The sequence below is a fragment of the Vigna unguiculata genome, chromosome 10 (genome assembly GCF_004118075.2).
Source record: "Vigna unguiculata cultivar IT97K-499-35 chromosome 10, ASM411807v1, whole genome shotgun sequence".
NCBI classification, from domain to species: domain Eukaryota; kingdom Viridiplantae; phylum Streptophyta; class Magnoliopsida; order Fabales; family Fabaceae; genus Vigna; species Vigna unguiculata.
The window spans coordinates 6011886-6032413 of NC_040288.1; the positions used below are offsets into that span (position 1 = coordinate 6011886).

Consider the following 20528-nt stretch of genomic DNA (forward strand, 5'->3'; position numbering starts at 1 on the left):
CTTCTTGTTTTACACGTACATTGACTACCTTGTTTTCAGTTCCTTCTTCTTTGACTCAACCTCTACCTTGAACACGATTTGTATATTTAAATTATAATTGGACTAAAAGAATACTACAAAATAGGTGAAAAAATTAAAATCAAGTAAACTAGAGATGTGCTAGAATGAGAACTATTCGTGCACCCTCTATCTTTGCCTTCTACATGCGTGGGCTTAAGTAGCAATATGTTTATTACTTAAGTCTAGTGTTTGATAATTGTCTTGTGTTGCATTTATGTAGTGTAACATAACATTGTCCTCCTTTGGCTTGTCTTAGGACATGTTCGAAGTTCCCATCCACCGTGGTTACTTTTGTTTTTTTAATATTGTTGATTATAACAAATACCAATTGCTTTATATAATTGCTACCTTGATCATGATTTCTATATGTAAATTGTAATTGGATTAAAAGAATACTATAAAAGAGGTGCAAAAATTGGAATAAACTAAACTAGAAGTGTGTTACAATGAATAAATTATTTGTGCACCATTTGTCTTTACCTTCTACATGCATGGGCTTAAGTAGTAATAGATTTATTACTTAAGTCCCATGTTTGATAATTGTCGTTTGTTGCACTTATGTAGTGTAACATAACATTTTTCTCCTTTGGCTTGCCCTAGGACATGGCCAAAGTTTCCATCCATCGTGGTTGGATGTATGACCATTGTTACACTGATAGAAGAGGTTTGAAGGAAACTTTTCTCATAGGATTTGAAGAATTTGTTAGGACCGCTCGACAATATAAATATTATGCTCTTGATGGGGGGATTAGATACCCATGCTTAAAGTGCGAATGCACTAAAATTTTGAAAGATCACATGGTTAAAGTTCATCTATACCAAAAAGGATTCATGCCAAATTACAAGATTTGGACATTTCATGGTGAAGAAATGTCGTCAATTGATTTGACTGCATGTGAAAATTGCCTTCATAGTTCAAGCACTGTTGCACATACCTGTGAGATTTATCAATTTATGTCTATGTAAGAAATGGTGAATGATGCTCTTAACCGACATGCTTCATTTGAACAACAAGACGATAATCATTTAAAAGAGTCTCCAAATGAAGCCACTCAGAGGTTTTACAATATATTGGCATAGGCAAATAAACCTATATTGGAAGGGGTAATAAAGTCAAAACTATCAGTATGCATTAGACTTTTGGCTTGCAAATCTAATTGGAACGTTCCCAACCAAGCATTGCACATTATGGCAAAAATCTATTTAGATCAAACACCACCAAATAATTCTTTGCCAAAGAAATATTATGAAGCCAAGAGATTAGTTTCAAAGTTAAGATTGGAATCTAAGAAAATTGATTGTTGTGTGAATGAATGTATGCTTTTATATGACAATGATAATAGCAAAAATGATGCATCATTGCTTGAATGTAAATTTTGTGGACATGCTCGGCATCACACAATCCATCCAAGACGAAGGCAAAAAAAACCAATTCCATTGAAGTCTACGTTCTACTTGCCTATAATTCTAAAATTACATAGAATGTTTGCTTCAATGCAAATAGCACAACACATGACATGGCATTACGAGAACAAAACTCAAGAAATGCTACGTCATCCATCTGATGATGAAGCGTGGAAGCACTTTGATTGAAAGCATTAATCCTTTACCAACGATCCCCATAACATTTGACTTGAACTATGTTCAGATGGATTTAGTCCATACATTAAAGTGTCGTCTTCACCACATTCTTGTTAGCCTGTGATTATTACTCCATACAATCTTCCATCTGATATGTGTATGAAAAAACCTTTTATGTTTTTAACGTGTCAAATACCAGGTCCATTTAATCCAAAGGCCTCCATAGATGTTTATTTGGAACCTTTGATTGATGATTAGAATAAGTTGCGAAATGGTATTTGGCCGTATGATGTTTCAAGGAAGCAAAATTTCCTTATGAGGGAGGCTTTGATATGGACTATTAATGACTTTCCTACATATGAAATGTTATCTGGTTGGAGCACACATGGTAGATTATATTATGTGTTCTTGTTTCTTAAACAAATTGTTATTATCGAAGTTGATGTAACTATTTATTGTTGCGTATTTGTAGGTTAATAACGCGCCATTAAGTCCCATAAATCAAGAGTTAAGGGATTTGGCAAAGTAGCCCATGAGATGCGTCAAAGAATACCACATTACATTCTCAATGGGTACAAGTTTCACACTAACGAATGGTCCAAAGGAAAGAAGAGAATTAACTATGGTGTGTATGGGTGGTTATGATGATTTTTATGGAATAATTCATAAAAATATGAGGTAGAGTACAACACGTGTACTTCTCTAAAGAAACTAGTTGTTTTTTATTGCGAATGGTTTGATCCTTCTAAAGATGGTACAAGAGTGAATCATAGGTATAATATTGTCGAACTTGAAATAAGTAATACATACCGACCATTTGATCCATTCATTCTAGCAAATAATGTTAGGCAAGTGTATTATGTCCCATATCCAGCATTTAGGAGCATTAAAAAAGGTGGTTGGTGTGTTGCAATACAAACTAAGTATAGGGTCGCATTGAGTGAAATGAGGTGGAAAAGGACATTACCTATCAAGTTGATGAAATGTCACATGCCCATGAAATAATTAAAGTTGAAGGTATATCTACATTGCATGACTTTGATGGTGCTCTTGAAGAATTGGAAGGAAAAATACAAGAAGAAGATGAAGAAGAAGATCTGGACGACGAAGAAGAAGACGAACAAGATCTGGACGACGAAGAAGAAGATGAAGAAGAAGAAGATGATGATGATGATGGAGAAGATGATGATGATGATGACGATGACGACAATGACAATCATGACAAAAATGATGAGGATGACGATGATGATAATGATTGAATTATTTGGTTGTTTTGAGATGTTATTGTGGTTTTGTAATTGTTAAATTTGTGTAAAATATTCCTTAATTACCTTTAGCAAAATTTAAATATACCACTTATAAAAGTAATATCTTTGTGGTTGATACTATGAAATAACATTTGTCATCTGAAACTATAAAATAACTATTTGTTTCATACTTGATGTTGAATTTTCTGGTTGCATATAGTTTGATAGTTGCAATGTCACCTAAACGTCCATCTCGTTTCGATAAAGGGAAGAAGATAGGAAAACCAAAAAGGCAGCCACAATATATCGTAAAGGTTCCTAACCAAATACCACAGAGTGCACCCATTTAAGCACCATCCCCTACTGGGGTACCCACACCACACCTTGTTGTGGCTACCACACCATCTACATCCACACCATACCCTGTTGTGGCTACCACACCCATTTAGTCTCCATCATCTATTGCAGACTTTACACAACACCTTACTATGGTACCCACACCACACATTATTGCGGTACCCACACCACACCTTATTGTGGTTCCCACACCACAACCTTCCCATACAGCATCATCCCCTATTATGGTTCACATTGCTTCTAGACCTTCCTCATCCTCAAATCCCACTTCTGATCTTACCAATACATCATATTCTCCTGATTCAACTGTTGATGATGTTGACCCAACTCTCCATGAACGATTGATGATTGACCCTTTTAATCGAGGACAATATCCTATTATCTTGAATACTAATTTGTATTAGATGACTTGTTATTTGCTTTGGCTTCTTTTTTATGACTTTTATGCATTTATATTTAGGTTTGTTCCTTCTAAAGTTGCTTCTCGGGCCATCATAAGATCTATTAAGTAACAATTCCTTTCGCCTTGGCCATCATGGGAAACAATACCTCTAGAAGAAAAAGAACCTTTTTAGCTGCGATTTAAGATAAAACGACATGAAACTAATTTTCATTTTCTATTCATATATTTATTTTAAATGCAAAATAGATGTCCATTGTTTTTAAATACCATGCTTCATAGTGTGTTGTCAAGAAAATGATTTGCATTTGATTTTTGTTACAGATGAAGATTCAATGGAGACTTGAGCACAAAGCTCAAATTAGAAAAAATCCACAATAGAGCATCTCATAGGCTATCTAAGATGTTTAGATGTGCTAGGAATGCAAGAGAGCACCCTTATTGGATTGAGGACCATATTTGAAATCGAATGCTAGAACATTGGAGTTCTGCTTCTTATCATAGTAAATGTGCTACATCCCAAAGGAAAAGAGCTTCAGAAAAGGGTGGGACCTTACACACAGGTGGTTCCATTACCACTCATGAGCATGCCCTTCATATGGTATAAAACTTAATTCCTTTTATTTTCATATTATGATATAAATTACATCTTTTAAAATTGATGTGTATATATATATATATATATCATTTTATTTTGTTAAATGCAAAAGAGTTGGGGCGGGAGGCATATATTGATGAAGTATTTTACCAAACACATCTTTACAAGGGATTTGACCAGTTTGTTGATGCAAGGTCTCGAAGAACACATGTAAGCAAAAACTTTTACTATTAATTCCTTTAAACTTAAATATCATACCTTATTTAACTAATTTCTAATTGTTGGTGGAAAAAATAAAAGAAGACTTTATGAGACTAGAGAACTTGGGAAAAGTTACACTGTTGGAAGAGGTATCCACATCCAACAACCATCGTCTTCCAACAGTGTTGAGGAGGCCGTGAACTGACTCACGCAATGACTAAGAGTGTGATCAAGCTTATCAAATTTGAGTCGGGATTTTTAAAATCTCCAAAATCTAGTCATGGCCTATCTACCTCCTGATGCCCACACTCATCTTTAACAACAACATTCCAGCCCAACACCGCCCCAATAGCAACCCACTCCAGTCCAGCCTACTTCAGTCAATCCCACTCTAGTCCAGCCCACTATAGTCCAGCCCACTATAGTCCAGCCCACTCTAGTCTAGCCCACCGTAGTTCAGCCACAGTCTTAGCAACAATAAGACCTTGTGGAAGAAGAAAATCATTTGAATGATTATGTAGACTATTTGGACTTCGTTCTATATTGACTTTGTTACATATTATGTTTGGTTACGTTAATTTTAGGTTCCTTGGGATTCTAACATTTTTGGGAGAGACCTTGAGATCCCACTTTACTTGCATTTCCAAGATGTCTTGGAGCTTCCACAAGGACAAGAGGAACTTAATATTACCACTATTCAGTTAAGAATGATGTAAGTCTTTCAGTCATTATTATAGTTATTTTATATATTTATCTATTTACTTATATCAAATCAATTTTATGTGTAGGTATTTGTTTGGTGTCACTGAAACTATGGGGCTGAATGATTTATATGGGTTTGTAGACCCCTAACTCACTCATGAAGGCAATAAGTTTGATGACACCTAAGCCATTGTGATCACACAGAACGTACTAGAGATGAATTCATCAGAACGTACTAGAGATGAATTGATCACAATGGCTCCAAAAGGAATAGATAGAGACTAGTGGGCTTCTTTTATTGACTATCGTCTAAATTCAAAAACAAAGGTATAATTGAAACTTTTTTTCATCAACCTTATTCATTATTATTAATTTGTATACTTTGATGATTAGGACCATGCCCTCAAAAATAAAACAATAGAGCAAAGCAAACCATTGCTCACATAGGTGGATCTAAGAGCCTTACAAGAAAAAGAGATGAAATGGTGATAATATTACATATCTTCAAATTAAATTTATGTTTTAATTTTTTGAATTGTGTCATAAAATTTTTCTTCAAGTCTATAGGAAAAAGAGTGTGGCCAAAAGGTCAGTAGAGGAGAGGTATGGATAGCCACCCACAAGCATGCTAATGGAACATTTGTTAGTGATGAAGCAAGGGAAATTGGTGTAAGTTTGATTCTAATAAACTCTATAATTATCATCCACAATTCACGTTATTTTAATTAGTTTCTTCTCGTGTTCTGTATAGGAAAAAATTAAATCATATGAATCAAAATTATCAACATCCCAATCAAAAGATGTATCTAGCACCGATTCCTTAGCTTTTGCTTTAGGAAGTCAAGAACATTGCGGACATGTTAGGGGTTTAGGTTCGGGACCTTGTCCATCTAAAGTGTTTGGCTTCAATGTACATTCATATAGTGGGGCGTCTTCGAGTTGTCCTTCTTATACACAGTTACAAAATCAGGTTAATAATTTCTTATTTTCAATTATTGCTTTTTTTAGTTTATCTCTTCTGTATAATGGTATTTTATTGCCATGAATATAGTCTTTTTGTTGTTATATTGGGAATACAAAACCCCACTTTTAAGCTGCACAGTAGCATCCCACATGGTTACCAAAAACGTGGTGAAAGGAATGTTTTCTATTGCTGTTAAATCACCTTAAATTGTTATTCTTGTCATTGTTGTTATTGCTATCATTATTAAGCATCATTATCCTCATTTGGGTGTATGTATCACATTGTGAATGTGAAGAGTGGTTACAGAGTGCACCTATCATTGTTAGTTCTCTTTCCCTTGTGCATATTTAATGTGATGTTAAATAAATTTGAAATTTCAACCCTCTGCACAGTGATTGAAAATAATATATGGTTTATTATCTTTCACAAAAAGCATACAGGCGCACTAGAGCTTATTTAATTTCGATATGTACATGATGTATTGGATCACGCACTACAAACAAAAGAAGATATGAACATGATGTAATATGTTTCATTGTTGATGATTTTGAGTTTGATTTAAGTTTGTATTATTGTTAGGCATGTTGTAAAATGCAGGCAGTTTGATTAATTTGATTAGTTATGTTCTCAAATAGGTTTCTTCATTAACATCGCAAGTCAATGAAATGAAGGCAATGATGACTTTCTTTGTACAAAACTATCAAGGAGAATTGCCTCATGACTTTCCTGTGTTTCATTCATCATCGGTAATATTTAAATTTTAAGTATATTAATATATATTTTATAATGTGAAGAATGTTACCAATTATAATTATTTTTAATGTTAGGTATCTGATCAGGGGAGTGTTCCCAATGGAGAAGCAAATGACTCAAATCAAGATTGATACAGAAGAATCTTATTAGACTTTCATTTTATTTGACTTTACAACAAGTATAACAAAGATATTGTAATATTTCACTAGTTTGAACGTTTAAACTTTATTATTTACTTTGAACTTATAGACTACGCTCCTTGTTTTTATGAATGTTATATCTAGCTATAAACAAATATCTAAATGTTAGAAATTTTCATATCATATGTTTTATGAATTATATGCACTCAAAAAGTATAATAAATAAAATTAAGAGAATTTGAAAAGTAAAAACATCAATAAATAATGAATTGCATTGTATGGGTAAAAATGAACTTTCAGTACTATTATACATTATAAAGGATTTAAAACTACATACAAGAAATAGGTACTAGGATTACAAAACTGCAGTGAATACCAAGGGTTCTAAAACTGCTGGTAGTTACTAGGGGTTTTAAAACCTCAGATAAATACTAGGGATTACCAGGGATTTTGAAACCACCGATAATTACCAGGGAATTTAAAACTGCCAGTAATTACTAGGGGTTTGAAACCACCGGTAATTACCAGGGGTTTGAAACCGTCGGTAAATACCAGGGGTTTCAAAACCGCCGGTAAGTGTCGTTTTACCAGGGGTTAGTCAAAACCGTCGGTAATCCGTTAACAACGCTAGTTTTTCTAGGAAAAAAATAAACCACTGGAAACTCTTTTAACGGGGGATAAAACCCCCGAAAATGCCATAAATAACCTCTAGTAAAAATTGTTTTTGTTGTAGTATCAACACCTTGACACAGTATGGACATTGAAGGATCATTTCCAAGCACAACAACCTAAGCAGTTCAATTTTTGGTTAGAACACATTCATCTAAACATCCATTTTATATAAATCAAAATACAGAAAAGACAATATAAATTATCAATTTTATTAATTTATGAATTTTTAAAAGGAAAACGACGTAATTGTGCAATAATTATTAAACGATATTCAAAAAATTATACTCACTAGCAAAAGCTTTTTTAATTTGATGAAGCTCCCTGCTGACATCAACCACATCCATTCTTTCTTTTGGTGATTCCATGGCACAGGCAAGTCCAATCCTAAAAAGTGAAACTAGGCACTTCTCAACATCTGGATTCAGATTCCAATCATTTTCCTCAATTGGAATAAGTCGCGGATCTAAAATTTGAAAAAGTTTACTGGGAAATGAAATTGCAACGAAGTTACAAATATTTTGACCATCTTCAAACATTTCATCTGTTGGTCTTCTCCCGGTAAGCATTTCCAACATCAGAATTCCAAAGCTGAACATGTCGCCATAAGTTGACACTTCAGCACCCACTCCATACTCTAACATATATACACAAAATCCATCAACACATAATATTATGAAATAACAAATTCAAAGCACAAAATTGTGAGAATTCATAGCAACTGAACGTTTCAAAAACACAAGTATTAGAGTTTATTTTCTGATAAACAATATTTTGTTTTCTTTGTACAGCTGTTTCTGTTATAACAGCACACATATTCTTTGTACAACTGTTTCTGTTATAACAACACACCTCTTCTTCTCTCTCTTTTATCTTGTATATAACAACACTTGTACAATAATAAAAGTTGAGTTGATCTTTCATATTCTCAAGGCTTCTTCAATTCTTTAGCCATGATTCTGCATCGCTAATAACAAGAAAATACCTGGAGCAACATAGCCAACGGTCCCCTTTATTGCAAATGTACTTGATTGTTTGGAGGTAATACCTTTGGTTGTTGAGAGAAGTCTTGCTATGCCAAAATCACTTACATGAGCAATCATGTCATCATCAAGAAGGATATTGCCTGGCTTCAAATCACAATGAATGATCGGTTGCTCACATTCATGATGAAGATATTGTAATGCAGAAGCTACGTCAATCATGATACTTAATCTTTGCTTAAGGCTCAATGTTCTTGGCTGCTCAACACTTGTTGTGGTAGGATGCAACCATTGCTCTAAGCTTCCATTTCTCATGTACTCAAAGATCAAAGCTTTGAATTCCTGACCTTTATAATCTGTGCTGGAACAACATGTCAAAATCTGAACAAGATTTCGATGTTTAATATTTTTGAGTGCATTACATTCGGCCACGAAGCTCTTGTGAGCTCCTTTTCTTTGCAGGTTTAGAACCTTTATGGCAACAACTCTGTCTTGGAGCTCAAGAGTTCCTTTGTAGACAGAACTGAAATTCCCACACCCTATCAAGTTTGTAGTTGAGAACCCATCAGTTCCATTGTACAAGCTTTGGTAGGAAACTTTAGCCAGTTGGTCAATTGTTGATGAATTAAGGGAAGGTTTCTTCCCCTCTTTCCTCGACCAATAGATAGCAAAGGTAGATGATAGTACAATGAGAAAAACAACTACACTTAATATCGCCACTATCAATCTGAATTTGTGGTGTTTTGCATGTTTCTCACTTTTAACAGGGCATGGTGGTAGATGCAATTCAGAAATACCTCCATAAAGCTTACTGTTTCCATTCACCACCAATACACTTACATTTCCAAAGACACCTTTAGTGGGTACTTCACCTTCCAATACGTTAAAAGATACATTCAAATACTGCAAGAAAGAAAGGTTTTGCAGGAAATTTGGAATTGATCCAGACAAATGGTTTTGTGAGAGGTCCAAAACTGTAATGCTTTTAAGTGATGCCAAAGAAGATGGTATGACTCCTTGTAAAGAATTCCCTTGCAAAAAGAGGTACTCTAACATTACGCATTTTCCAACACCAAGAGGAATGTGACCAGATATATGATTGTTTGACATATCTAGAAAGATAATATTGTGTATATTTCCCACTTCATCTGGTATACTACCACTCAATGAGTTACGTGACAAATCGAACTTGCTAAATAGAGAGGAAAGATTAAAAAGCTCTGGTGGAATGGTTCCTGTGAGATTGTTCAGTGAAAGATCTAAATGATGTAGCATTTGACAATTTCCTATACTTGGAGGAATACTCCCTTCGAACCGATTTGCGCGTAGGTCCAAATGAAACAATTGACTTAAGTTTCCAATGCAGGGTTCTATCTTTCCAGATAACTTGTTTCCCAGTAAGCTTAACGCTTGAAGCATTGTTAACTTCCCAAAAGTTGTTGGGATAATCCCATCAACGTGGTTATTAAACATTGTCAAGAGAGTTAAGCCAACTAAATTTCCTATTGCCTCAGGGATTTCTCCATATATCTCATTGTTTCCGAGATATATTTTACTTAGTTGGGTGGACAAATTTCCCAAAGAATTTGGCAAATGACCTCCAAAGATATTGTAAGATAGACATAAAATTTCCAAGTTGGTACAATTTACCAATGATTTTAAAAACTCCAAATCATTAGTTGAGTTGTAACCTAAATTGTTATAAGCCAAATTTAGGTGATAAAGATCTTGTAGTTTTCCAAGACTTGGAACTCTTCCCACAAAACGGTTTAAAGAGAGACCAAGGATTGAAAGACTGGATGCATTTGCAATGGAAGGTGGGATTGGACCTGAGAATTTGTTGTTAGCAAGGAAAAGTACTTGGAGATTTTGGAGGGAGTGGAACATGTTGGGTGAAAGAGGGCCACTAAATTGATTTTCCACTAAATTAATTCGAATAAGAGATGACACATTGTAAAGACAGGAGGGAAATGATCCACTCAGATTGTTAATACCTAAAGCTACAATCACCAAGCTTTTGAGATGACATATTTCTTGTGGAATTTCTCCTTTTAAGATGTTATTATTAAGAAAGAGTTCTGTTATTGAAGAAAGATTCCCGATGGAAGATGGAATTTGTCCTGTTAACTGGTTTTGACCAAAGTTCAAAAACTGAATGTTCCGGAGCAATCCGATTTCAGTAGGTATTCTTCCCTTCAGATTGTTTCCATACAAATATAAACTTCTGAGCTGAGTACAATGTGTCAAATTCAAAGGAATTTCTCCTACCAATGTGTTATTTTGAACATCAAATATCTGCAATTGGGACAATCTTCCCACTTCTAGTGGGATATTGCCATAGAAACTGTTGTTTGCAAGTTCAAATCTTCTCGTGTAAGAGAGATTACCTATATGAGGAGATATATACCCTTTCAACATGTGCCCTTGCAAGTTCAGCTCAGTAACCCTTCCAAGTGTGGGATGGCATGTGATTCCATACCAATTGCAGAAGTGAATTGAAGTGTTCCAAGAAACCAAGATTCCATTTGGGTCACTCGATATTGATTCTTTGAATTTGATAAGTGCCATATGATCGATCTCACTTTCTGAAGCAAAAACAGTGTGTTTGGAGTTGCATGTAGAGTGGAAAAGCAGGGGAACATATATAAACCAAAACAAAAGAGAGAAACGCTTCATTTTTTTGTAAGCAATTTATGGAGACTCTTCAATGATGTTATTTCTATTCTTTGATGCATTTACTTATATAGGTTAGTAAATAAGATGGAATAAGAAAAGAAGTTCTTGCTGTAGAAGTCTAGCTAATAACTAATAGGAAAATGATAAGTGCGTACTTTGTTTTGTGGCATACGTTATTACATACTAATACTTGGAAAACATTTTAAACGAAGTAAATTTTATTTCTGACATTAGGTTAGAAATCAATGTCTTCTATATTCATTAATCTGATATGATCGAAGCCCCCGCATTCAATAGGTCTCAAGGGCCTGGGTTAGGGCCCAGGCCCACTCACGGCCCAAACTAGAGCCCAAGTCAAGGCCCAGCCTATGAAATGGTCAAACGTCATTAATGCTCTATAAATACACGTGGACCCCATCATTTAAAGGTACGCATTCATTAATCACTGATTTTGACTCTCTAAGAGCTTTGACTGACTTGAGCTTCGGAGACTCTTCTGCAGGTAACCCCCCTGGGTTAAAGCCGACATGTATCGACTGGGAAGAGGCCAACTAAGGAGATAGCGGACTACGTGATAAGGTGACGCTTGTGCCTAACCTATCTTATTTGTTCTCTGCAGGAACAATTGGCGCCCACCGTGGGGCACGAGACGAACACCTTTAGTACCCGTTTTTCTCTGAAGATGGTTTCTACCCGCAGTAGAGATGGAGCGAACAAGCAAGCGGACGCTGGTCCCTCTAGACCTCCCAGCATCACCCCTGACTTGGCCACTATCCTAGACGGCCAGGCAAAGATGCAACAAGAACTCGCAGACCTGAAGAAGCGCAGTGCTGAAGAAATGGAAGAGCTAAGACAAGAGAACTCTCGCCTCAGGAGAAGGATCGAGGCAGACGCCAACCTGAAGGGAAAAGCCAAAGAAACCTCTGAAGCTGTGAAGTCTCCGGCCTTCCAGCCTACAGAGGAAGAAAGTGAATACAATCTCACCCCCACACCTTCACCACCACCCAACAGACACCTGTTACCTCTACCCATCCCCATCACTTTCCATCCGGTCAACCAGGGCTCACCGCACCCCCAACTCCCGTCCCCACCATCCCCACCACCCACGCCCCCTACAACATACCCACCGCCCTCCATACCACACATATCCCACCCTACAACCCACAATATCTTTCCACAACCCACATTCCTCCTCACAACATCACCTCCACCTTTCCTGCTATGATCAACCACCCACCCCCACCCCACATGCCCCTCCCTCACCAGCCCAGACGCCGCCACCCATTCACGGATTTTATCGCCAACACCCCTCTCCCGGCCTAGTGGGAACCATTCAACCTGGATCGCTATACCGACAAAACTGACCCTGACGAACACCTGAAAGTCTACATCACCCACGTCTCCCTGTACACATCCCAGGACACAGTCTTTTGCAAAGCTTTCCCCACCACCCTCAAAGGCCCTGCCTAGAATGGTTAACCACCCTCCCGCCCTACTCAATTGATAGTTTCGACATCCTTTCCCACATGTTTTCCACCCATTTCGCTGGAAGCCGCCCACATCAAACCACCACCATATCCCTACTGGGTATCAGACAGGAACCCAATGAACCACTCAGAACGTTCATCGATCGCTTCAGTAAAGCCGCCCTTCGTACACCACACCTCAACCAGGAGATGATACTCCAATGTATGACTCTCACCCTACAGCTCGGCCCCTTCGCCAACAATGTCTACCTCCACCCACCCACCTCCATGCACGAACTCAAGCTACGTGCAGCCGACTACGTCCGCATGGAGGAAATGCAAACCCTTCACACCAAATTCTGCAACGACTACGCCGCCAACACCTCCAACCCACCCCCACCCCACCCCACAACCTCACCCGGCCCTGATACCCGCCCACGCGAACCCCGCCAACCTCGCTTCACCAGATACGCCCCCTCACAGTAGCCCGCTCCCGCATCCTAGACGAGGCCCTCCAAGCTGACCTCCTCCCCCCACCACGCAAGACAACCACACCTCCTAACGCCGACATGACCAAGTATTGTCGATACCATCGCAACCATGGTCACACTACGGAAGAATGCAAAGCGCTCCAGGATAAAATAGAAGAACTGGTCCGTGCTGGCCACTTTCGCCGCTTCATCCGTAGGGATGACCATTCCTCCTCCTCCCGATCCCGCCACCCCCCACGACATGACCACAGACGCCAACCAAACGACGCCCATCACAATAGCCACCCCACCCAACCCAACAACCAACAGCCAGAGCCCGCCCACACCAACATTACCCCTGCCGACCCCCCTTACGAGGCACCATTAACACCATCTCTGGTGGCTTCGCAAGTGGAGGCTCCACCTCGTCTGCCAGAAAGAGACACCTCCGCCATATACAATCCATCAACCATATCACTCATTCCCATCACAGACGTCGTATGCCCCCCATCGTATTCACGGATGACGACTTCCACGGCCTCGACCACCAGCAGGACGACCCCATGGTCATCACCGTTGAAATCGAAAATTATGCCGTTAAGAAAGTCCTTGTGGATCAAGGCAGCTCAGTTGACATCCTCTACTGGGCCACCTACCAAAAGTTACAACTTCCTGACACCGCCATGATACCATATGATGAGCCCATATACGGCTTTTCCGGCGAACAAGTATCCACCCGGGGCTACATAGACCTCCATACCGTCTTTCGGGAAGGAACCCAAACCAAAACCATCCCAATCCGCTTCCTTATAGTCGATGCGCCAACATCCTACAACATACTCCTGGGCCGTCCTTCCCTCAATACACTTGGCGCAGTCGTCTCTACCCCTCACTTGGCCATGAAGTTCCCAGCCCCATCCGGCGACATCCTGACCATCCACTGTGACCAACGCCTGGCACGCGAGTGCTATATGGCAAGCTTAAGACCACAACTCCCAATCCAACAAACAAACCATATCGAACGACCCCCTGATTCCCGCATAGCCCTATCCGGCGAGGACCTTGACCCCAGAATAGGCCGGGATGTCCGCCTCGAACCAGTCGAGGACACCACTCCCCTGGAACTCCCCAATGGCCACTCCATCAATTTAGGCACCGGTTTAAACTCTGATGAGCGTGCCACAATCACACCCATCCTCATCAATAACACAGATCTTTTCGCCTGGTCAGCCGCCGACCTCCCTGGAGTAGACCCCCAGGTGGCATCCCACAAGCTTTCGATATATAAAGAAGCCCGCTACGTATCCCAGAAAAAGCGCAAGCTTGGGGAAGAACGCAGACAAGCGGCCAAAGTAGAGGCCGACAAGTTACTGAGCGCAGGTTTATAGAAGAAGCTCAATACACCACTTGGCTTTCTAACGTTGTCTTGGTAAAGAAAGCCAATGGCAAATGGCGGATGTGCGTACCTCTTACCCAACATCGATCGACTCGTAGACGGCGCGGCAGGAAACAAGGTGCTTAGCTTTTTAGATGCATATTCAGGTTATAACCAAATCCCCATGGCCACAACAGATATGCACAAGACCGCCTTCATCACAGACGATGCCAACTACTTCTATAGGGTCATGCCCTTCGGCCTCAAAAAACGCTGGGGCAACTTACCAGCGACTAATGGACAAAGTCTTCAGCCATCTAACAGGACACTGTGTCGAAGTCTACGTCGATGACATGGTCGTCAAGTCCCCAAGCCATCATCAACACGCTAAAGACTTGGAGGCAGTGTTCTCCGCCCTGCGCCAATATAACCTCCGCCTAAATCCCGATAAATGCGTATTCGGCGTCGACCGGGGTAAATTCCTTGGTTTCATGCTAACCCAACGCGGCATAGAGGCTAACCCTGAAAAATGCAGGGCTATCATCGAAATGCGCAGCCCCACTACTGTCAAAGAAGTCCAACGCCTAATCGGCCGCCTCACGGCCATTTCTCGCTTCCTACCCAAACTAGCGGAACAAACTCAACCCATAATCCAGCTCCTAAAGAAATCCGCCCGGTTCACGTGGACTGATGATTGTGAACAGATCTTCCAGAAACTCAAAACAACCCTAACCTCACCCCCCATCCTCCACAAACCAGACATCAGCCAACCCCTGCTGGTATATATCACGGCCACCGACCATACCGTCAGCGCAGCCCTTGTCCAAGAAGTAGAAGGCACGCAACATCCTGTGTATTTCGTGAGCAGAACACTACAAGATCCTGAAACCAGGTACCAGATGGTAGAAAAACTAGCCCTATCCTTGGTCCACGCCGCACGCCGCCTACGCCCATATTTCCAAAACCACACCATAACCGTCAAGACCGATTACCCAATCCAAAAAATATTACAAAAGCCGGATCTAGCCGGACGCATGTCATCATGGGCCGTGGAGCTGTCAGAATTCAACATTCGCTATGAACCCCACGGCCCCATCAAAGCCCAGTGTCTCTTAGACTTCGTCAATGACCTACAACAAACACCCGTTGAGGACCAGTGGACACTTCATGTAGATGGCTCCTCAAACCCAAGGGGGTCGGCGCTGGCATCGTCTTAGAAGGCCCCAACGACATCCTCATCGAGAAATCTCTTCACTTTGCTTTCAAAACATCAAATAACCAAGCCGAGTACGAAGCTATCCTCGCCGGCCTTTCCCTAGCCCGTGAAGTCGGCGTCAAGAAGTTAACATGCAAAACCGACTCCAAACTCACTGTAGGTCATCTAAATGACGAATTCCAAATCAAAGACCCCATCCTCCAACAGTATTACCATCTAGTCGTGCGATTATTCAATCCGCCTTTGAACAAGTCCGCGTCGAACACATCCCGAGAACCGACAACGTCAGGCCGACATCCTTTCCAAATTAGCCAGTACCAAACTCAAAAACCGTAATCGATCCCTACTACAGCAAACACTCTCCACACCTTCCATCACACACACTTGCCAAACGTTAACCCACACCCCATCAAACAACATCACCCCCACCCAAACCCAAAACTGGACCACCCCTTACATTCAATACCTCAAAACCGGCAACCCCCCCTCGACGCGGACAAAACTTGGCTGGCTAAGGCCGCCAGGTACACTATGGTAGGCGATGACCTCTACAAACGCGGGTACGGCCAACCCCTACTTAAGTGTGTCACGGCAGAGCAAGCCCAATATATCATCAAAGAATTACACGAAGGAATTTGTGGTTATCATTCAGGCGCACGCACCATGGCCACAAGAGTTCTCAGAGCCGGATACTTCTGGCCCACTATAGAAGCGGACTGCCAGGATCATGTCAGGAAGTGCAAGCCATGCCAGAAGCACGACAACCTTATCCATCAGAAACAAGAACAACTACACCACATACTGTCCCCATGGCCATTCGCTAAGTGGGGAATGGACATCCTCGGCCCCTTCTCACCCGGCAAGGGGCAAGTAAAATTCCTAATCGTAGCCGTTGATTATTTTACCAAATGGATCGAAGCCAAGCCGCTGACCACCATCACGGCCCAGCAAGTCCAGCAGTTCGTGTGGAAGGACATTATATGCAGATATGGTGTACCACATACCATCATAACAGACAATGGCCGACAATTTATCGACAAGGAGTTAGCCAAATTCTACACCGGCCTAGGCATCAAACACATCACAAGCTCTGTAGAACATCCACAAACCAATGGGCAAGCAGAAGCAGCAAACAAAGTTATTCTCATAGAGCTACGCAAGAGGTTGGATACCGCCAAAGGCGATGGCCTGAAGAGTTAATAGAAGTACTATGGGCTTACAGATGCACCCCTCAATCATCAACAAACGAATCCCCATTCAGCCTAGTCTACGGCGCAGACGCCATGATACCGGTAGAAATTGCGAACCATCCCTGCGCTGAGAACTATACGACCCAACTCACAACCACCAAAACATGGCCTTACATCTCGACCTCCTTCCCGAACTCAGAGAAAAAGCCCAAATACGCAATCTAGCCGCCAAACAACGAGCTGCCAGGAAATATAATGCAAACCTACACCCATGATCATTTGTCGTCGGGGACCTAGTATGGAGAATGGCCAGCAGTGCTAGAAAGAAGGATGGCAAGTTCTCTGCCAATTGGGACGGCCCGTACCGCATACGAGAAGACGCAGGAGGAGGGGCTTATCGCCTGGAACAATTATCTGGGGAAGAGATTCCCAACACATGGAATGTATCCCACCTCAAGTTCTACTTCAGCTAAATATGTATCATAATTGAACCAATACTTGTAACCACGGGTGTACTCTTTTTCCTCACTTGGTCTTTTTTCCCTAAGAAGGGTTTTGGCCAAGGAGGTTTTAACGAGGCACCCCTATTCAATAAATAAAAAGAAGGGTTCCCTACTTTATGACTCTATGCCTTTACTCTTGGTTCACTCGTCTAAGTTCCCCACCCTTACCCCAAGTAAGCGGCCTGGGTCGAACACCTTTAATCTGGTTCATTCGTTTAAGTTCCCCACCCTTACCCAAGTAAGCGGCCTGGGTCGAACACCCTTTAATCTTGGTTCATTCGTTTAAGTTCCCCACCCTTACCCCAAGTAAGCGGCCTGGGTCGAACACCCTTTAATCTTGGTTCATTCGTTTAAGTTCCCCACCCTTACCCCAAGTAAGCGGCCTGGGTCGAACACCCTTTAATCTTGGTTCATTCGTTTAAGTTCCCCACCCTTACCCCAAGTAAGCGGCCTGGGTCGAACACCCTTTAATCTTGGTTCATTCGTTTAAGTTCCCCACCCTTACCCCAAGTAAGCGGCCTGGGTCGAACACCCTTTAATCTTGGTTCATTCGTTTAAGTTCCCCACCCTTACCCCAAGTAAGCGGCCTGGGTCGAACACCCTTTAATCTTGGTTAATTCGTTTCCCACCCTTACCCCAAGTAAGCAGCCTGGGTCGAACACCCTTTACTCTCGGTTAATTCGTTCTCCACCCTTACCCAAATTAAGCGTCCTGGGTCGAATACCCTCAATAACAAGTCCAAATCGCCAAACATCACATACACCAAAACATCCACTCATAATTATCCCATCCGCTAACGCACCACTATCACGCAAGTTATCGACATCCAATAACAAACATAACATACACAAGGCATTCATCATATTAAGGGCAAAGTAAAATAGTGTACGGATTATTACAAACAGAATTCAAGTTTCAAATTATAAAAAAATGAAGTCCCTACATCCCCTTGTTCTCATCACCCCCCACGGCAGCTCCCGCATCCTTCTCCTCCTCTGCCGCCTTCTCCTCCACCTCCTCAGCATCCCCCTCATCCTCCCTCACCAACTTCCCACCAACTACGTCCTTATCTACGTCAAATCTTGAATCCATGACATCCACACCCGGATGGAAGAAGGCCGCCTGCCGCAACCCCTTCTCGAAACCATTAATATGCTCTTGGATGACGTTGTTCTTCAAATCATCAAGTTCCCCAACAGCCCCATCATACTTATCCTTCAAATCCTCATAGTCTTCTTCCAACTCCCCTATACGCTTGTTTAACTTTTCCTCAGAGTCCAAGCAACGCACCTTCCATGTTGCCAGCCTTTTCCTTTCCGCTTCCCAGCCTTCTTTCTCCTTTTCTAAAGCCACCTTCTCCTCCTCAAGCTTATCCACCTTACCCTGCAACTCCCCCACCTCCTTTACTTCCCTTCTGTAAAGAGACCCTACACACCGACTCAGGACTAAGGCCTTACTTCCAAACTCTACCATTGTTCTCACAATATGATCCACCTCCATGTTATCAATAGAGTTAACAACGGTATCCGAAGGTCGATCGAGATATCCTTCCTAACGGATATCTCCGGCAACATGATCAACCCGGCCTCAGGCAACTTCTCTCCACTAGCCGACCCCGCCCCGCTAGCCGTCCCAAGAAGAGTTGCCCTTATCTTCTTCACGTCTTTGCCCTTCCCGGGTCGAGGCGGAAGCTCAGCTTTCCTTTTCGTCCCGCCGTGTACATGCACCTTCACAACCGATTCCTGCAGGTTGGGAACGTCAGCTTTCCCAGCTGCCTTGGCCTTAGCGGCCATTTCCTTCCTTAGTGATTGAAAGAGCGCCAAATTCTTCTTGCCAGATTGCGCCATATGCCCTGCAATAACATATCACGACTCGGATCAAAACAACTTAGCATTATTAACACAACTTAAGTAATAAACAGATACCTTCAATATCTATTATCGGATGCACCGAATTATAAACCCTAACTAGGCCCTTAGTGGGCAACTTATCCACAAATTTCAACAACATCCCCACCACCTCCTTGTCACCAGCCGACAACTCCTCCACTCCCATGTCTTTATATCGAGAAGGATTGTTGGTTCAGCTAAAGGGAAACTTGGTACTCTCATCCGCATTCAAAAAATGAGATTTACCCCCTTCCTTAACGACGACTTTGAAGTACCCGTCTTTGAAATGCTTGAAAGACTGGGAGAAAGCATCCAGTCTGCTGATGCTGGGGCGACTGATTAAAGAAAGCCAAGTAGCCGGCCTCCGGGGCCTGGTGTCATAAAAATATAAGAAAGCATAGGGAGTAGGCTCCAAATATAAGGACTCGCACAGAATGCGGAAGGCCTGCAAGTAGGCCCAGCTATTAGGATGTAGCTGGGTAGGCGCCACATTCAACGTCCGCAACACACCCATAGTGAAATCGTCTAAGGGTAGTCGCACATGAAGCTGAGAAAAGTGGCACATATACATGTAGAAGAATTTTTGGTAGCCCCTTCCTGCCCATGGCATACCCGGTCGACGACAATCACCCTCTCCAGCGAAACAATGTCTCTACTGACACCCCTGGACATAACGGGTGTGCAGTTCAGCCAAGAGTTCAACAGACGAAACCACCTGAATAAAGATGATTGATCACGAACATAAGTAGCAACCCACCCATAGCTGCCTTTGGCCGGCCAGTTACTCTCCTCCAACTCGTCGGGAGGATCCTCTCGAACCTCCCTCACCACCTCCATCGGCATCCCGCTCGTAACAACTCCAGAACTCGTACCCTCTCCGCCAAGTCGCCCATCCTTACTTCTATCTGACTCAGTACTTTCACTAGTACTAGACGAAGACACGCTACCACTACTGGACATACCTGATTTCGTTTTTTTTACGAGAAGATGTCGGTCGAAATTGAGGACTAGTCGGACACTTTTACGTGCACAAGGTCTTTAAATTCAGAATTCACAAATGAAACAAGTAACCCCTCATCTGTTTGCAA

At 41.5% G+C, this 20528-nt stretch overlaps 1 protein-coding gene and 1 long non-coding RNA gene across 2 annotated transcripts; one reads left to right on the plus strand and one right to left on the minus strand.

Moving 5' to 3' along the window:
- Positions 1–6059: 6059 nt before the first annotated feature.
- On the plus strand, positions 6060–6981 carry LOC114165979. Its single transcript, XR_003599826.1, has 3 exons — positions 6060–6116; positions 6746–6856; positions 6938–6981. It is a non-coding gene; the product is annotated as an uncharacterized LOC114165979 (long non-coding RNA).
- A 443-nt stretch (positions 6982–7424) lies between these two features.
- LOC114167525 (probable LRR receptor-like serine/threonine-protein kinase At3g47570) lies at positions 7425–11350 on the minus strand. Its single transcript, XM_028052626.1, has 4 exons — positions 10347–11350; positions 8658–10253; positions 7965–8309; positions 7425–7791 (listed from the first exon to the last, which is right to left on the minus strand). Exons 1-4 carry the CDS (start codon positions 11329–11331, stop codon positions 7772–7774), a joined length of 2946 nt encoding a protein of 981 aa, XP_027908427.1. The 5' UTR covers positions 11332–11350; the 3' UTR covers positions 7425–7771.
- Positions 11351–20528: the final 9178 nt, after the last annotated feature.